We start from the raw sequence: 19,617 nt of genomic DNA on the forward strand, positions 1-19,617 counted from the left end.
GAACGGGCTGAGGCAGGTTTAGAGGAATAAACATGTTGTCCTCCTACTGGTTTCAATACCAAACAACAATCCACCAGCAGAGAGTAAACAGCAGCAGTGTGTTGAAGGAGAAGTGAGCCTCTGATCCTCAACGCGACATCATGGATTTAACTCGGTGCTTGTGGCTCGTGTCAATGTTCTGCTGCTGCGTCTCTGTCACCTCAGGTAAGACCTGCAACTTCTCACCGTGTCGCAGGAACTGGTTCATCCCCGTTACATGGACATGCATTCAGCCTTTACTGTACCTGAGTATATACATGTGGTCTTACCTCAGGATAAAATATCAAAATGTTACCTTGGATTATTTACAATCAAATCAAATGTTTTATGAACACTGACAAGTACAGAATGTTTTGACAGGGACATTGTTTCTAACACTGGGTTGTGGTTAACTCCAAACAGACGGGAATGTCGGTAAAAGTGTAGGCCTTTCTAACTACACACGTATTTATATTTGGGTTTCAGTCTGTTGCTCAGAGAAGACAAGACATTGGATAAGGTCACTTTTAAAAAAAAAAACATTTATTGGTTTTATACAGTTTTATACATTTACATCAATTTGCATACATACCAGAACCTTCCCCAACCTGAAAATATGGCGGCATAAAATTACAAATAATAAAAATATTACAAAAATTGCTAAGTTATGATTACAACATAAATTCAAGGACAAGAAATTACAATGAAAATACTTATTTAGTTTAAACTAAGTTAAAACAAAAAATTAAATATACAGTACTTTGCAAAAGTTTTAGGCAGGTGTGAAAAAAATGCTGTAAACTAAGAATGCTTTCAAAAATGGAAGTGTTAACAGTTTATTTTCATCAATTAACAAAATGCAGTGAATGAACAGAAGAGAAATCTAAATCAAATCAATATTTGGTGTAAACCATCCTTTGCCTTCAAAACAGCATCAATTCGTCTAGGTAGACTTGCATACAGTTTTTGAAAGAACTAAGCTGGTAGGTTGTTCCAGCCGAGTTTTTGCTGCAACTCTTCTATGAAGACCACTTCTGATCAGACTTCTCCGGACAGTAGATGGGTGTACATGGGTCCCATTGGTCTCTGCCAGTTCTGAGCTGATGGCACTGCCTGACATTTTCCGATTTCGAAGGGAAATAAGCCTGATGTATTTTTCATCTGCTGCACTAAGTTTCCTTGGCCAACCACTGCGTCTATGATCCTCAACGTTGCCCGTTTCTTTGTGCGTCTTCAAACGAGCTTGAACAGCACATCTGGAAACCCCAGTCTGCTTTGAAATCTTTTTCTGGGAGAGACCTTGCTGATGCAGTATAACTACCTTTTGTCTTGTTGCTGTGCTCAGTCTTGCCATGGTGTATGACCTGTGACATCAAACTGTCTTTCACAACCTCACATTGGTAGCAGAGTTTGGCTGTTCCTCACCCAGTTTTAGGCCTCCTACACAGCTGTTTCTGTTTCAGTTAATGACTGTTTCAACCTACATTTGAAATTGATGATCATTAGCACCTGTTTGGTATAATTGGTTGATCATACACCTGACTATAATCCTACAAAATCCCTGACTTTGTGCAAGTGTACCTATAAGAATTGATGCTGGTTTGAAGGCAATGGGTAGTAACACCAAATATTGATTTGATTTAGCATTTTTTCACACCTGCCTAAAACTTTTGCACAGTACTGTATATATAAGTGAAAAAAAATACAGTCACAAACATGGAACAGAGCACAGCACACATTCCTCACAACAGATTAGTCACTTCACATTTCCAATGCCTCTTCAATGTGACCATTCTTAACAAAGTCCAAAAACATCTCCCAGGTACTGTAAAATTGAGAAGCTTTCTTCCTTACTACATATGTTAACTTCTCAAGAGCCAAACTCGACGTTAAGTTTTTTAACCAGTAGCCTAGAGAGGGGCAACGAACATTCTTCCACGACAGAGCGATTGAGCGCCTGGCCTGTAGAAGACATAGGTCAACCATTTTTCTTTCTCTATTAGTCAGAGAATAATTGGCTGGATAGATGCTTACTATACATAGTTTAGGATTTAGAGGTACTGTAGAAGAGGTAACTTGAGAGATATATTGTAACACAAACTCCAAAAATGTTTAATCTCCCCACATTCCCACAAACAGTGGTATAAAGTACCTTGATGGATAAGGTCACTTTTGACTTGAGAGCGATGGATATTTGTCACTATTTTCTAATGTTTACTAAAATATCACTCTGTGTGTTTTCTTGTAGCCTGTTAGAATATAAATGAAATTGTCCATCACAAAGCCCAAGGTGACTTTTTCAAATAACTGTTCCTGTCTCAGTACCTATACAATCATTTTACACAGACAAAAACAGCAAATCCTCACATTTGAGAAGCTTTAGTCAGAACATATCTTATATTTTTTGTTTGGTAAACTAGTGCAGTGCTTGACCTAAACCTGCCTCTTCCGAATGGGTTGTTCTCTTATCCTGTGTTAATGCTCTGGAGATACTTCAAAATTGTTCCTTGTCATTAGTGAGTTCTCCTCAAACAGTTCTACAATATTCTGTTTGCAGAGCTTTTCATAAACAGTCTATGGTGCAGAGTGAAGTTAGAAAACTTTGTGTTCATCCTACCTGGTTTATCTGCCATTAAGAATTTATAGCAGATTGTTTGGGGGTATAAAATGTAACAGAATTTGTTTTATTACTGTTCATGTGAGTAGTTATGAATAAGTTTAAGGTTTTACTTAACTGGTGTTATTTCTCATGCGTGTCAGCTATTTCAGGGGTTTGATAAGCAGACAGGTAGATTAATTGAATGATAATTAACTAAACCGTTTACAATCATAATCTCTTCATCAACTAATCAGTTCCCTGATCTGTTTTTATGTGTTCTTTTTTAGCTAAAGTCGAAGGACGGGGGATCATCGCGGCTGTGGTCTCTGGCAACCCAGAACCATTTGTTGTGGACTCAGAGGCAGCAGAGACATTGAAGAGTAACCTCACCACAGTCTTTCTCCCAATCATCTACATCATTATTGTATTTATTGTGGGACTTCCTGCCAACGGCATGGCACTTTGGGTCTTCCTCTTCAGGACCAAAAAGAAGCAGCCGTCATCAATTTACATGGCCAACCTAAGCTACCACTTAAACGGCAACAACTGGACCTATGGAGAGCCGCTGTGCAAAGTCCTTGTGAGCTTCTTCTACGGGAACATGTACTGCTCCATATTGTTCATCGCTTGTCTCAGTGTGCAGAGGTGCTGGGTGGTGGCTCACCCTCTGTCCCAGCAGAGCAAGAACACCAACGTGGCTGTTGGCGTGTGTGTCTCCATCTGGGCTTTCATCTGGCTCACCACCACCCCTCTGTACCTGTATGACCACACTGTCAAGCTCAAAGACCTGAACATCACCACCTGCCATGACGTCAACTTCATAGAAGACCTCGAAAATCCATTCCCCTCTGTCCAGCTCCCGTTTTACCACTTCACCTTCATGGCCGTCGTTGGTTTCCTCATCCCTTGTGTAGTGGTCGTTGTGGCCTATATTCTGTTACTCAGAGCTCTGGGGAACAGCATGCAGGAAATTACGGCAGCAAAGAACCGACACAGATCCAGAGTGTTGATCCTGACCGTCCTGGTGACATTCATGGTGTGTTTCATCCCCAGTAACATCATGCTGGTGGTGCATTACGCCCTACTGAAGAATGGAGTGATAAATAACGGTTATGGCTTCTACATCTCCACATTATGCCTGGCCAGTCTCAACAGCTGCCTAGACCCGTTCATCTACTACTTTGTGTCCGAGGACTTCAGGAACCACGTGAAGAACACTTTGCTGTGCCGCAGCCGCAGGACCGTGGAGAGGATGAGAGTTTCATTCAGCCCCATGAAAAACTCCAGGAAGAGCAAGTCAAGTACGTCAGACACAGGGAAGACAAAGAGCAGCACAAGTTAGCCAGATAAAGCAGAGATATCGCGCATCGTGTCTGTGCTTGCACTGTAGTGTTCAGATAACAAGGCATCACACAGGCTGTGTGGCACTGGGACACATTTTATGAAGATAAGGCCGGTCAGTTGCAGCCAGTTGACCTCGATGCATCTCATATCCAGATGTGAATATGACTGTAATGGGATGAGAGCAGAATTCATGTTAAGATGTGTGTTACTTCATTATAAACTGATGTTTGGTTTTAAAATGTGAAACATTCATGCATATTTTGTTGTATTTCGTGTATATGTAGATAGGTAGATTGGGCCTTTTTAAGGCCTGACTGGGCTGCACAGATAAATGTGTTTTTTTTTTAAAGATTTTCACTGCACTGAACAACACTTACAAACAATGTCTGAAATAAGAGCCAAACTGAACTGATTTGTGCAGCGGATCACTTGTGACTTATTTTATGTCAGTCGGACTTTAGTCAAATCATTTAGCACAATTCCTGCAGCAAGTTTTAACATAACTTTAACTTTTTAAACCACTTGATGCTGAGGTGTTGATCTTATTTTAAGTTTTAATGCGCCAAGGAAAATGGTGTAATTGTTGTATAGTTTCTTAAATAAATGATAAAAAAAACAGGATGCAGTTTCTGTGAAACTCCTTCACTCGATTGTGTAACTGATTAAAGTTCTGATTCCTGAGTGACTCACAGTTTTCATCATACAGTCAAAGAGAAAAGTGGACGATGCCCATTGTCATGTAACGCTCTGCCTGCCTCGTAGACATGTTTATATTTTGTGGAATGTGTTGTGGTGGATTTAACACTCAAAACAGTGTCTGGTCCAAACTTTGTATATTAATGTTTACATTTCCTATGTGTTGGTCATGTTTTAGGTTTTTTTCTGAAGGGAAAAGTCAGACAGAAGAAGAGTGTCAGAGTAGAGTTGTTGCATGATGTTAGAGAACGTGCTGAAGCACGTTTAGAGGATAAATCCGATGTTATCCCACTGGTTTCAATATCGCACAACGTTCCACCAGCAGAGAGTAAACAGCAGCAGTGTGTAGAAGGAGAAGTGAGCATCTGATCGTCGACGGGACATCATGGATTTAACTCGGTGCTTGTGGCTCGTGTCAATGTTCTGCTGCTGCGTCTCGGTCACCTTAGGTAAGAGCTGCAACTTCTCACCGTGTCGCAGGAACTGGTTCGTCCTCGTTACACGGACTTGCATTCCGCCTTTACTGTATCTGAGAATATACATGTGGTCTTATCTGAGGAGAAAATATCAAAATGTTATCTTGGATTATTTAAAATCCAATCCAATGTTTATAAACACGGACAAGTACAGAATGTTTCGACGGTGATATTGTTTCTAACACTGGTTAGTGGTTAACTCCAAAACAGACGGGAATATCGGGAAATCAAGGCCTTTCTAACTACACACTTATTTATATCTGTGTTTCGGTCTGTTGCTCAGAGAAGACAAGACATTGGATAAGGTCACTTTTGTCTTGAGAGCGATGGATATTTGTCGCTATTTTCTACTGTTTACTAAAAATATCACTTTGTGTGTTTTCTTGTAGCCTGTTAGAATATAAATACAATTGTCCATCACAAAGCCCAAGGTGACCTCTTCAAATAACTGGTTCTGACTCAGTACCTGCATAATCATTTTACACAGACAAAAAGAGCAAATCCTCACATTCGAGAAGCTTTAGTCAGAACATATCGTGTTGTTTTTGTTTGGTAAACTAGTTCAGTGCTTGACCTAAACCTGCCTGTTCCGAATGGGTTGTTCTCTTGTCCTGTGTTAATGCTCTGGAGATACTTCAGAATTGTTCCTTGTCATTAGTGAGTCCTCCTCAAATAGTTCTACAATAAACTGTTTACAGAGCTTTTTATAAACAGTCTATGGTGCAGTGTGAAGTTAGAAAACTTTGTGTTTATCCTCCCTGGTTTATCTGCAATTAAGAATTTATAGCAGATTTTTTTGGGGCATAAAATGAAACAGAATTTGCTTCATTACTATTCATGTCAGTAGTTATTAATAAGTTTGAAGGTTTAACTTAACTGGTGTTATTTCTCATGCATGTCAGATATTTCAGGGGTGTTATAAGCAGATAGGTAGATTAATTAAATGATAATTATCTAAACCGTTTACAATCAACATTCACTCCATAAACTAATCAGTGCACTGATCTGTTATTATGTGTTATTTTTTAGATGCCGGTGACCGGGGGCTCGCCTGGGCTGGGAACCCTGAAAAAGCTGATGTGGACAATGCAACGTCGAAGAGTAACCTCACCACAGTCTTTTTCCCAATCATCTACTGTATCTGAGTATATCAATGTGGTCTTATTTCATGTTATCTTGGATTATTTAAAATCAAATCAATGTTTATAAACACGGACAAGTACAGAATGTTTCAACGGGGACTATGTTTCTAACACTTGGTTGTGGTTAACTCCCAAACAGACAGGAATGGCAGCTATTTCAGGGGTATAATAAGCAGACAGATAGATTATTAAATGATAATCATCTAAACCGTATACAATGAATATTCTCTCCATCAACTATCAGTGCCTTGATCTGTTTTTTTTGTTTATTTTTAGATGAGATCATTGGACAGGACAAAAACTCTAAAGATGTTATGGACTCCTACACAGCAGACACGTTGAAGAGTAACCTCACCACAGTCTTTCTCCCAATCATCTACATCATCGTATTCCTTGTGGGACTTCCTGCCAACGGCATGGCACTCTGGGTCTTCCTCTTCAGGACCAAAAAGAAGCAGCCATCAACAATTTACATGGCCAACCTGGCACTGGCTGACCTGCTCTTTGTCATTTTGACGCCCCTAAAAATCGCCTACCACTTAAACAGCAACAACTGGATCTATGGAGAGCTGCTGTGCAAAGTCCTTGTGAGCTTCTTCTACGGGAACATGTACTGCTCCATTCTGTTCATCACTTGTCTCAGTGTGCAGAGGTGCTGGGTGGTGGCTCACCCTCTGTCCCAGCAGAGCAAGAGCACCAAAGTGGCTGTTGGCGTGTGTGTCTCCATCTGGGCTTTCATCTGGCTCACCACCACCCCTCTGTACCTGTATGAGCAAACTGCCGAGCTCAAAGGCCTGAACATCACCACCTGCCATGACGTCAACATCATAACAAACACCACAGATCCATTCCCCTCCATCAAGCTCCCGTACTACTACTTCACTTTCATGGCCGTCGTTGTGTTCCTCATCCCTTGTGTAGTGATCGTTGTGGCCTATATTCTGTTACTCAGAGCTCTGGGGAACAGCATGCATGAAATTTCGGCAGCAAAGAACCGACACAGATCTAGAGTGTTGATCGTGACCGTCCTGGTGACATTCATTGTGTGTTTCATCCCAAGTAACATCATGCTGGTGGTGCATTACGCTCTACTGAAGAATGGAGTGATAAATAACGGTTACGGCTTCTACATCTCCACATTATGCCTGGCCAGTCTCAACAGCTGCTTGGACCCGTTCATCTACTACTTTGTGTCCGAGGACTTCAGGAACCACGTGAAGAACACTTTGATGTGCCGCAGCCACAGGAGTGTGGAGAGGATGAGAGTTTCATTCAGCTCATTGAAAAACTCCAGGAAGAGCAAGTCAAGTACGTCAGACACCGGGAAGACAAAGAGCAGCACAAATTAGTCAGATAAAGCAGAGATATCGCGCATCGTGTCTGTGCTTGCACTGTAGTGTTCAGATAACAAGGCATCACACAGGCTGTGTGGCACTGGGACACATTTTATAAAGACTGTACTGGGATGAGAGGGAAATTCTTTTTAATATGTGTGTTACTTCATTATGAACTGATGTTTGGTTTTAAAATGTGAAACATTTATGCATATTTTGTGTATATGTAAAAATAGATTAGGCCTTTCTAAATGTGGGTTTTCCAAGGTTTTCCAAACTGAACTAATTTGTGCAGCGGATCAGTTGTGAAACTTGTGACTTATTTTATGTCAGTCGGACTTTGGTCAAATCATTTAGCAAAATTCCTGCAGAAAGTCTGAATGTAACTTTAACTTTTTATACCACGTGTTGTTTTTAAACTCCTTATTCCTGATTGTGTAACTGATTAAATTCCTGTTCCTGAGTGACTCTCAGTTTACATTTACTATTTGTTGGTCATGTTTTGGGGTTTTTATCTGAAGGGAAAAGTCAGACAGAAGAAGAGGATCAGAGTAGAGGTGTTGAAGAATGTTAGAGAACGTGCTGAGGCAGGTTTAGTAGATTAAACAGGTTGTCCTCCCACTGGTTTCACTACCGTTCAACGTTCTACCAGCAGACAGTAAACACCTACAGCTCACCTATTTTTACAATACACCTCATTTAGTGACCTCCTACTGTTAGGAATTTCAAACTTTTAACTATAGGTTGTGTCTGACAGAACTCTTAATAATAAAGCTAGAGGTAGTTTTAGCTAGATATAATGCACATACAAATTAATTTAATAACCGTTGCTGTTTAGTGCCAATAATGTATCTTTTAGTTGTCCTCATAATTAACTTCTTGGATATTAAAGCATATTTTCATTAGCTGTATTCAACATCAGACAGAATTCAAGGAGCTGTCCTTTCTGGGGCAAAGTCAGTATGACATTGTTTAGTTTCGAGGATGCGAATGTTTACACATTCACAGTCAAGATTGTTTTGATGGAGCAGACACACAATAACACAATAATAGGTTCTCAAACCATAATGGCACAGACTCTTTTCATAAAGGCAGAAGGGGAGGTAGGAGCAGTGGGTCAATAACATTACCTTATACAAATCATTATTTTCAACCTTTCGCTTATCATATTTAATATTTGGAATTTGCTAATAATGTTTGTACGTCACAAGGATGGTCAGTCTAACAGCTGTCCTGATAGGAGAGTCGAAGAGAGTTTTGTTATGGTTAAGTTGGTGCAGCCAAGATGGCTAGAGCAAGACACTTTCTACTCAAGGCTGAATTACGAGACAACATCAGACTGTCAGGGTAGATAGAGTTGCCCTAGCAACCGGTAGAGTAGCGTAGGTGCATGACGGAGAGCTGCTATGTCACTTCCTGGATTCGGTGACAAGAGGCGTGGGACTGCGGCTGGACCAATAAGGGAGATCCAAAGTGATTTGCGGTGACTCCCCTCCAAATATTCATAACCAATCACATCAAATCTACTGTTATAACTATACCAAACCCTTTCTGTTCGGGGCCATTTTCATCTTCCTACTGCTAACTTAATTAGCATGGGCTGTGATAATTGTCCATAGCTATGAATAACTTTTCATTGTATCTTTAAATAAAACATTTGATTGAACCAAAATCTTGGATCGGCTTCTCTCATTATATAGGATAAAAAAACACGCCTTAACAGATGGTGACCCCGACGTGATCCTATGAGAGTTTTTGACCGACTTTTTTCCTAAGGAAGATTTGGACCAGACAGCAGGCCTCAAAGTCTAGGCTGCTCCGATCGATTCTTCGCATTCTCATTGGAGCTCCAAACAAAAGGTACGCAGAAACCAGTTAAAACAAATTCTGTATTACTTAGAGAGTCACTATTATAGATATGAGAATGCGGAGAGGAGATAGGAGGTAAAATTTATAAATAAAGTTCTGTGTGTTTTGAGATACAATGAAAAGTGTTGAGAGGAACTAGAGGAAATAGGAAATAAGTGTGAAATAGGGGGACAATGAGAGTGATGGGACCACTGAGGAAATAGGATTGGAATAGGAGTCCCAGATCTTGGCGCAGGGCCGGGCAAATTGACGAATTAAACAACAGTTTGCAAATATTGCAACCTAAACTTTTTAGGGTGTGGGTTTGGAGAAATGGTCGGCCTACACTAGGAAAGTGAGGGACCTAACAAACACATCGTTGTTTAATCGGACCTAAAGATAGACATTCAGGTAGCAAGGTTGCAGTGGAATCTGGAGACGGAGTGCCGGTTCTGACGGGAACAAGTGCTTATCGGGCCAGATACACTGTCGAATCGAGCCTGAAGCAAATTTTAACAAGGGATCCGTGAAAATAATGTCAAACTGAAGGCATGAGCGCTGTTATGACGAGACCAGACGCTTAATGAATTCAGACACAGCTTTTGGATCGACCCTTAAATTAGAAATGGTAAAACGGCTGTGATAATTTTGTTATTCTGTAACGGACGTGGGATTCGACGGGGCCGGGTCTGAATAACCAGAGTGCAACGTTTGATCAAGCTTAAAATTCGCCGTGTGACACAGGTAATTACATCTGATAAGTGTGCCCCAGCATCAGTACTGACGAGACTGGAGCTTGGCCGCAGACTCTGCCGTTGCCATGTGTCAGGCCTAAACATTTAAAGACGCCTAGATCACAAAATATTATTATTATTATTGAGTGTTTTGTCCTAATAAAGTATTTTATGTAAATAAGCTGTATGTGACACAGCACTGAGGCTGAAACAAGGGAGTTTCCCTTTTTCCTGCTATCTCTCTCTTCTCCCCCCCCCCCCCCCTCTTTCTCCGGGGTTTCTATGCCCAGGCTGTATATAGATTTAAGAAAAATTGGCTGGATTATCTGGTTGTTTCTCATTCAGGACACAAAGACCTGAGAGGATTGAATCTGGCTTTGTTTTGTAAAAACAATTGGGTTGTGTATTTCACTTTTAGAAATCAGAGACTATTTAAGATTTCCAGAAACCGTAGAGGTTTAATTAAAATGTGGGTTTGTCTGATTCAGAGGTAGAAGGGCAATTATTAATCGGTGCTGCCTGGAATCCCCAAAATACACATCATCGTTTCAATTGGACACAAATAACGGAAGGATGTTACGAATAAGGATTTGAAAGAGGAAATTACTTAAATAAAAATTATTATACTACTATTGATTATATAAAATTGAGAGGATGTGAAGTAACTAGTATGAATGGAAGTGTGTGGCTGTTTGACTGAGTGACTGGTAGAAAACGTTGGGGCGCGGCCCTTCGTATCTCAAAAGAGGGAATGCGGTCTCTGCCTGAAATTAAAAAAAAAACGTGGCAGAGCACGCTTGGCTGTGAATGTTCGTGTGCTTGTGTGCAGGGAGATAACTCCCAGTGTGTGTGGGAGTAGGAGTGTTTGTGTGTGTGGAAACGAGAGGAAAAAGAGTCAAGGTCAAACGATTTACTGAGACACAGAACAAACTGACTAAGACAGAATTAACGGACTGACAGGAAAACGACTTTTTCCTAGAGAAATATATAGGAATTAGATTAGAAGTGGTATATGTCTGCCATCTGATGTATGTGGTGTTGAAAACGGAAGAGAGGAGAAAGAGTGTGTCAAAGGTCACAGGATTGAGAGAAACAGAGGCAGAGATTTACCCTGTACTTGGTAGATGACAAGGGTATTGAGGGAGAGGAAGCTATTGGGGAAGGCCAGAAAATCTTAAAGCTTACATCTGGCGTTAAGATCACAAGGAGGCTTGGTGTTTGTGTTTATTTGTTTGTTTGTTTGTTTGTATTTTACTATTGCTAAATTCAGAAGTAAAGAATTCCAGAAGGAATTGTTAAAATTACACTTTTTGGCACAATTTTGTTGTTTCAGATATTTCCAATACATCTAATCTTTTAGAGGAAAGGAGAAAGGTTTTGGCCTCTAAAGTTCTACATAAAATCCAATCATTTAAATATCTTATTACTATGTTAGTCCTGCTACAGCAGGGATTACAGTAGACACCAGTATGATACTACACAATTTATTAGTTTGATTTGTTATACAACTCCATGGAAAAGTGATTAACGAAAACACAAAATCACATTAAAGTGCCTTTTAAAATATAGTAATTAAAAAAGATAGTAATTGGCAGTATTTAGTTTTTTTTCCTGATTTCTTTTTCTTTAAAACTATTCACACTAAGTGCATTTTCTGTCAATATTTTTTAGTATATCTAAGCCATTTGACCCGTACAAAGCTTCATCCTCAACCTTGGCTTTGTTGATAATGAATAAGTTCACAGTGTCTTTGTTTTATATTATGGAGAACTAAGCTCTGATAAAGTGGGCACAGTGAAACTAAATAGTGGAGGCCAGTTTTGCTCTCCTCAGAACGGGGGTAAAAGGTGAAATATTTCTGTCCCCTTTAGAATATCAATCTATGGTCCAACTTTTTTCTTCTTAGAGTATATTTTCCATAAAATATATGTTGAAACAATTATCGCTTATATCAACTGAATAAATTAAGATAATTGTGTCAAAGGAGGGAATATTGAGTGTGTTTTTTTGATAATAATGCTGTAATGCTGATTTTTATTACTAACTGAAGTCATCCAATTGCTTGCTAGGAACGGATGAGAATTTCAACCTAAGCTTTAAACTTGTTTACGAGCTGCCTGGAATTAGTAAGATACAGAATTTAGATCTTTTGAATTTATGTTTGCCATTTGACTCAATACACCATCTGGGGTTAGATAAAAGTAATTACAACCAGAGGCTTCAGCCTGCCATCTGGTAGCTGGGGAAACTTTAAGAACATTAAAACTCGGGTTACAACTGTGTAGACATCATTGAATTTGATTGATAAATTGGTTAATTAATTAGTTTATATTTTACAAATATTCGTAAATATTTTTAATATTTTTAATCTTTTCAATCTTTTTAATCTTTGTAATATTGTATTGATTTTTGTATTGTATTGTTTTGTTTTGATCTGTTTTGTTATTGTTTTCAATTTTCAATTTTTTTATTATTATTTAAATTTTAATTTTGATTCTGATTTTGAATTATTACTATTATTGTTATATTTGGAGTTATTATTTTATTTTATTTTTCCTCTCTCTCTCATCCACTAAGAAAATTATTTATTTTACAGTTAGAGATAAACACCCCTGACATACCCACACGACAGACCCACCAAGATACACACACATTTATCAACGAGTCACAGCGCTAGAAAAACAGTGAGTGGACAATAGGTGGATGAACAGGTATATTCTGAGTCTGAACCTTCTGCTTGGAATACTGATAAATGTGCTGGTCTGGAGGTATTATTATTAACAGGCTAAAGAAAAATAAATGGCCGCCACCCCTGTCCAGACCCCCACCACCATGATGCAGCTTCTCTCTCAGCAGGAAGACGCAGCCTGTGGTGACGAACGTCAAGTCCAGAGTCTATGAGAGATGAGTATCGTTTTCAGTCTCGTGCTGATAATACAATTGAACTGTTGGACCAGTGCAAAGCTTCTTTTGCAGCAGCCGAGGAGAGTAAAGACCAACTGAGACGCGAGATGATGGATGGCAAGCGCCATCTCAACCAAGCTCAGAATGCAGCAGAAAGCCACAGGAGAGTGAGTATCGAGCTGCAACGCAACCTCAGCGAAGTGGAAAAATCACGACTGAATGTTCGGAGACAACTCCAAGAGCTGCAGACTCGTCTGTCAGTGGAGGAGCAACAAGAGGAGGAGAGAGGGAAAGAGGTTTTCGTGCTCAAACAGAAGTTGAAGAAAGCTGAAGCAGACCAAGAATCTCTGAAAAAAGAGCTTTCCCTGATTCAAAAGCGCCTGATGGAGTCTGAGTCTTGCTGGCGATCATGCGAGAGAAAGCTACTAAAGGCCCAACTGGAAGATAAGAGGCCCGAGATGAACCCCAACAAGAAAGACAAGCCCCTTAATCAGATGGCTGCTGTGTCAGGATTAAATTTAGAAATAGCTGAGGCAGTAGCGCAGGCTATGAGAATCGAAAGAGACAATCAACCCATGCCTCCATTTGGTCAACCCCCTCCATTCAGACCAAGAGGAGGGTACGGCCCTGGTCAGTTTAGAGATCAAACCAGAGGTTACCACAACACTGGATGTCACCAATGCGGGCAACTTGACCACTGGGCCCGAGACTGCCCTTATGAGGAACAAAGAGGACCACGAGCCCCCTACGGAGGAGGGGGCCCCGACAACAGAGGCCCCCCAGGTTGAGGCAGAGGAAGAGGCATGCCCCCGCAGCTACACCAGAGGCCATTTTCAGCCTGGGATCATGGCAACGGCTATGACCAATGAAGTTGCCAATGTCCACAGCAGGTCACGTCATGCCCCCCAAACCAGACCCCATAGTGACCTGTAAAATCAATGGAGAGCCCATCCCCCTCATGGTCGACACAGGAGCAGCAGTATCAGGAGCGGTGGTGAATGTAGCTCCAGAGTTCTGGATCAGAAAAAAGAGGGAACCAGGAACCAGGAATGTTTCCCCTAAAAGTCAACTCAGACCACGGCATCACTGTATTTTCTGAACTTTAAGGCAATTTCTTTTTCACCAGCCCGAATCCAAATCTCTCAGGTGCTCAAACAGCCTGACATCACCTTTGAATCTAAACCTGTCAACATGGCCAATGAAATGACAGCGGACACACACGCCCCACATAACTGTGAGGCCCTCTCCGAAGAAGAGATCAAACTCAGAAAAATCTCCAATCCAAACTAGCCCAGATATTTCTCATATAGTGGCCAATGGACCAACACACATCAGTAGGAAACAGACTCAGAATAACATAGAATACTCTGGTCTCATCCACACACGACACCACTGGTAGAGAACTTAGGACATGGGTAAGATACATGCAGTTCACAACACTAAAAGATCATACAGATGTAAATAGGCCATTCAAAGCGCTGACCACAGAGTACAGGGCATTTTAAGATAGGAGTTTGATTCAACCGCAAGTAACTCTTGTTAAGACTCTTGAGAGTCCTAAAAATAATTATGTTTCACCATTTTAAAGAAGAATAAATTAAAATCCAGTTAAAGGTCAGAGGTCAAATACACTTTAACACATAGTCAGTTTCATCTTAAATGAAATACAGAAGCCAGAATACAAGCCCCTCTGTTTACACAGTTTATAGAATGTCATATCTATAATCATATTTAAATTAATTTTGGACACTTTAACTTTTCAAATTCAGGCGAGAGGGTTTTTATTTTTTGTTGTTTTTGTTTGGTTTCACCAGTTAACTTAACATCTAAGGCTCTTTATTTGAAAGGTGTTGTTAAGCTCCATTTATTGTTTCTATTTCATCATGAAGAAAATTGTGAGAATAACTTTTATTTAAATTGTTTTGAACTGTTTCAGCTGTAAACTCTGAAATGTTTGAATTGAATCTCATGTCTCACACATTTGTCCTTTGTATGTGATTCCTGTTTTATCACAGGACAGTTTGACGTCAAAGCTTCTGAATTATCGTGTTATGGAGCAGTCGAATGAATTTTGGAAAATGGTTTGAACACAAATACTCAAACACTGCCAAATCTGCTGCTATTTGAAATTCAGTTGTTTAATTTCTTATTTTTTAATGTCCACTGATTTGGCCGACCACTCCTCAAAAGTTTTATGAAATAGTTGACTACCAAAAGAGGGTATGTATGTTTTGATTCGATTATTTAGTTTGTTTCTTTAATTATAAGCTTATAGAACTTTAATCTAAATTACGCATCGCAGTAAATTAATCATCTTTCTGTTTGTTTTCCTTTCAAACTCTGGAATCTGGGCTTCATGTCTTCACAAACTCACTCTCATCCGGTGTGAACTCCACCTCCTCCACCACGACCGACTACGCCCTGCGCCTGGCTTGTGCAGTGCAAGCTTAAACACCTGGCCTGTTGGCAAGTATCAATTCCACGAAAGGATCTTTACAAGGCTAAGATCCAGATCATTGACTCTTAAAGACTGAAAAAGCCTCACTGACAATTCTTGATAATTTTGTTCTTGGAGCAGATCTGAAAAAAGCTGATATCTGAACAGCTTGCTCCTGTACCCTGTTTGGTCACACAGAAACGAATGGCCCTGGCCCCTTCTACTGGCTGGGAGGGTTATGTGTGTGTACTATGATAGGAAGTTCTTGAAAGACATTTTTTCCAAACTGCCCCTGGTGGCTGGGTGACCAGTGCCCTCTCCACCTCTACGCACCATGACATGGCTGTAGACTCTGAAAATTACTGAATAGATCATCACCAAGGCTCGGAGGGAGGAAAACATGCCTCATGCCCCCAGCTGATCTGATGAGGATGAGGACGGGTTTGCACTGGATGGGATGAAGGGTTTGCGGAGTGTATGAAATTCCCAGTAGGTGGTCACACCGATTTGAACGGCGTGAAAAGAGGGTCTGTTAGGAATTTCAAACTTTTAACTATAGGTTGTGTCTGACAGAACTCTTAATAATAAAGCTAGAGGTAGTTTTAGCTAGATATAATGCACATACAAATTAATTTAATAACCGTTGCTGTTTAGTGCCAATAATGTATCTTTTAGTTGTCCTCATAATTAACTTCTTGGATATTAAAGCATATTTTCATTAGCTGTATTCAACATCAGACAGAATTCACAGAGCAGACACACAATAACACAATAATAGGTTCTCAAACCATAATGGCACAGACTCTTTTCATAAAGGCAGAAGGGGAGGTAGGAGCAGTGGGTCAATAACATTACCTTATACAAATCATTATTTTCAACCTTTCGCTTATCATATTTAATATTTGGAATTTGCTAATAATGTTTGTACGTCACAAGGATGGTCAGTCTAACAGCTGTCCTGATAGGAGAGTCGAAGAGAGTTTTGTTATGGTTAAGTTGGTGCAGCCAAGATGGCTAGAGCAAGACACTTTCTACTCAAGGCTGAATTACGAGACAACATCAGACTGTCAGGGTAGATAGAGTTGCCTTAGCAACCGGTAGAGTAGCGTAGGTGCATGACGGAGAGCTGCTATGTCACTTCCTGGATTCGGTGACAAGAGGCGTGGGACTGCGGCTGGACCAATAAGGGAGATCCAAAGTGATTTGCGGTGACTCCCCTCCAAATATTCATAACCAATCACATCAAATCTACTGTTATAACTATACCAAACCCCTTCTGTTCGGGGCCATTTTCATCTTCCTACTGCTAACTTAATTAGCATTAGCTGTGATAATTGTCCATAGCTATGAATAACTTTTCATTGTATCTTTAAATAAAACATTTGATTGAACCAAAATCTTGGATCGGCTTCTCTCATTATATAGGATAAAAAAACACGCCTTAACACTACGTCATTCTCTCAGTGTGGGTGCAGCCTGTTTCTGGTTTCTAGTTAAACTTGTAGCTCATTCAATGTGTGTCACAGTAACGTTCTATTTTCAGTTGAAATCTCTCACCTGTGACAAGGCATGTTGTCTCCTAAAAGACAATAGAGTGTCAACAAAGGGGGGTATTGTGAACTAAAGTGAAGGCTCCTGGTATTTTTTTCTGTAGATAAGGAGTAAATGAGCTGATGTGTTTCAAGCAACTACCCCACCCAAAGAGGTGGGCTGTTTAAGAAGGTAAATGATTGCTGTTGGGTGTCATGTTACCTTTTGTCAGCACTCGGAGTAAACAACACCTTCTTTTCACATGTTGGGGACAGGGCCACTCCCTGGCCATGTTACATTTACATTTGTTAGCTACATAATGTGACGAGGGCAAACATAAACCACTTCTTAAAAAAGAGAGAACGGTAAAAAGATTCTGATTGTGGTTAGTAAAAGTTGATGATCCAAAAGGGTTTGAGGCCACCATGAATTATGCAGGGGGTGATATGTCCTGCTGCAGTGTTTCTGACCATGAATGATCCTGAAGGAATGAAAATGCAGATGACCTCGAACATAAGGCCGGTGTGCACACATTTAAAAACACATCCTGCTGCAAGACACAATCAACACAGGTTTGGTGTGAGGGCCATTGTTATAGGAATTATAATGTAGTTGCACATATAACTGCATTGCAACATATAGCAATGTTCTTAGGGAATGATTCATTATTCTTTGGAAACTTACTCCCCTTCTAGAGTTAAATGACAAAGGCAGATATCACACTCCTGTTAAATATGAACTTATACCACCGGGAGCCAGTCACGTAGCTTAGTATGGAGAGTGAAAACAGGTTGAACAGATCATCTGGCTCTGTCCAAAGACACAAGAAAACTACCCCCACCTGCATCTCATATCCTTTTACAAAACTCAAAGTGTGAAAACAGCATGTTGTGGTTTAACTGCTGCCTCTTTCACTGTGAAGGTACTTCTGCAGTTGCATGCATGCAGTTTAAGTGGTGGTTTGCATTGCATATTTCCATGACACAATATTTACGGTATGTTCCATAGGAACTGGTGGATTGCATCAGCCCTGTATCCACAAGACTGACAAGTGGTCAGGTATTGAAATATGAGAAAATAATTAGCTACTGAAAGATGGCACTGATCTGACTTGATGCAACTGTTGAAGTTATTTTACCAATGCATAAGTGAGATGATTTCTTCCATATGGTGCTGGTGGATTGCAGAACAAACAGAAATCTTTAAAAAAATCATTCCTTTGTGCATTTGTTTCCGAAATAAACAATAAAATAAATCACTCACTCACTAAACACCCACACATTACAGTTCCCGACATAATCAACCTCCAGTTTAAAGTTTGTTAATTTCTTCAGAAATGAGATCCCAGTACTGAAGAAATTTGAGAGTCATGCAGACAGTTTAGCTTGAGGCATGTGAACATGTTTCTTCGTGAAACAACCTGTTGCAACTGTCAATTCCATCGTGATGCGGAAACACACAACAACACACCGCCTGTGTCTCCACCTGAGATGAGGGTGCTGACCTATGACTCACTGCCTATCCTCTATGATTTAAATAGACATGACACAATGTTAGATAGTTTAAGCTGTGCAAATAAGAATTGTAGATGCAGCTCAAAAAAATGGTTTTGCATTTTAAAAAAGTCAAATGAGTTTATTTCCACAGTAATGTCTATAAGGCTACCCCACAATACTAAAACTACTTTGTTTGTTTAGTACCTTTCAATACAGGAAACAAAACCGATTGACAATCAAAACATGAATAAAATAGATATTTTGTTTCAAAAAATGAAATAAAACAGAGACAGGTCTCTGAGGGTCTGATTTCCTGTGACAGGCCCTTTTGAGCCTATGGATCCTGACAGCAAACATCCCGTCTCATTTGGTTTTTCAAACTAGAACTTGGAGTTGACCATTACAAGACCAGAGGATCCCAGACTGCAGCTTGGCTCACAGAAGGACAAAAGTTCAGAGATACACTGAACATAGCAAAGTGTTTCGCAGTGTTTGATCCTCATTTTCACACGTGGAAGACTTTGCATCACAAGCATGTTCACTCTTTTTGGGGTGAGATTAATGAAGATCTCTTCCAGTAAGACCATTTTGTCCGAGAGAGCGGATGATAGATTAGTATTGCGCCCACGCATCATACTGGGATGCAGCTTAAAGACCACTATTCATGAGTGTGAGTGAGAGAGTCGGTGCTAAGGAGGGAGAGAGGGAGAATGTTTGTGCTAACGTGTGTGTAATCACTCTGACAGATCACACCATCCACCGTCAGCACATTCTCAACTACTCACCAAAGTGCAACAGAAGAAATCTCAAAAAAGTGCTTTAATCTTTTACTTTTATTTTCCAGGGTAACATTAATGGAAAATCTCTAGGAATAAAAAAATAAATGTACAAAGTACAGCAGTGAAATAAAAAAAGAAAAATATTACAGATAATTATTCTCAACAACTTACCAGAAAATGTTAAGATTGATAATCAGCTCCTAAACAGTGAAGAATATCCATATTCTGTTAGAGAGCAGAGAAGAATATCAAAATAAAGTGAATCAATTTAACAATATCA

At 40.0% G+C, this 19,617-nt stretch overlaps 2 protein-coding genes across 2 annotated transcripts; both read left to right on the forward strand.

The window, feature by feature from the left end:
• Nucleotides 1-140: 140 nt before the first annotated feature.
• LOC133002014 (proteinase-activated receptor 2-like) lies at nt 141-3,959 on the forward strand. Its single transcript, XM_061071781.1, has 2 exons — nt 141-204; nt 2,905-3,959. The coding sequence occupies exons 1-2, from the start codon at nt 141-143 to the stop codon at nt 3,957-3,959; spliced, it is 1,119 nt and encodes a 372-aa protein (XP_060927764.1).
• Nucleotides 3,960-5,042: 1,083 nt separating this feature from the next.
• On the forward strand, nt 5,043-7,624 carry LOC133002103 (proteinase-activated receptor 2-like). The gene is made up of 3 exons (XM_061071898.1): nt 5,043-5,106; nt 6,163-6,234; nt 6,552-7,624. Exons 1-3 carry the CDS (start codon nt 5,043-5,045, stop codon nt 7,622-7,624), a joined length of 1,209 nt encoding a protein of 402 aa, XP_060927881.1.
• The last annotated feature ends 11,993 nt before the right edge of the window (nt 7,625-19,617 follow it).

The sequence above is a fragment of the Limanda limanda genome, chromosome 1 (assembly GCF_963576545.1).
Source record: "Limanda limanda chromosome 1, fLimLim1.1, whole genome shotgun sequence".
Classification (NCBI taxonomy): Eukaryota; Metazoa; Chordata; class Actinopteri; order Pleuronectiformes; family Pleuronectidae; genus Limanda; species Limanda limanda.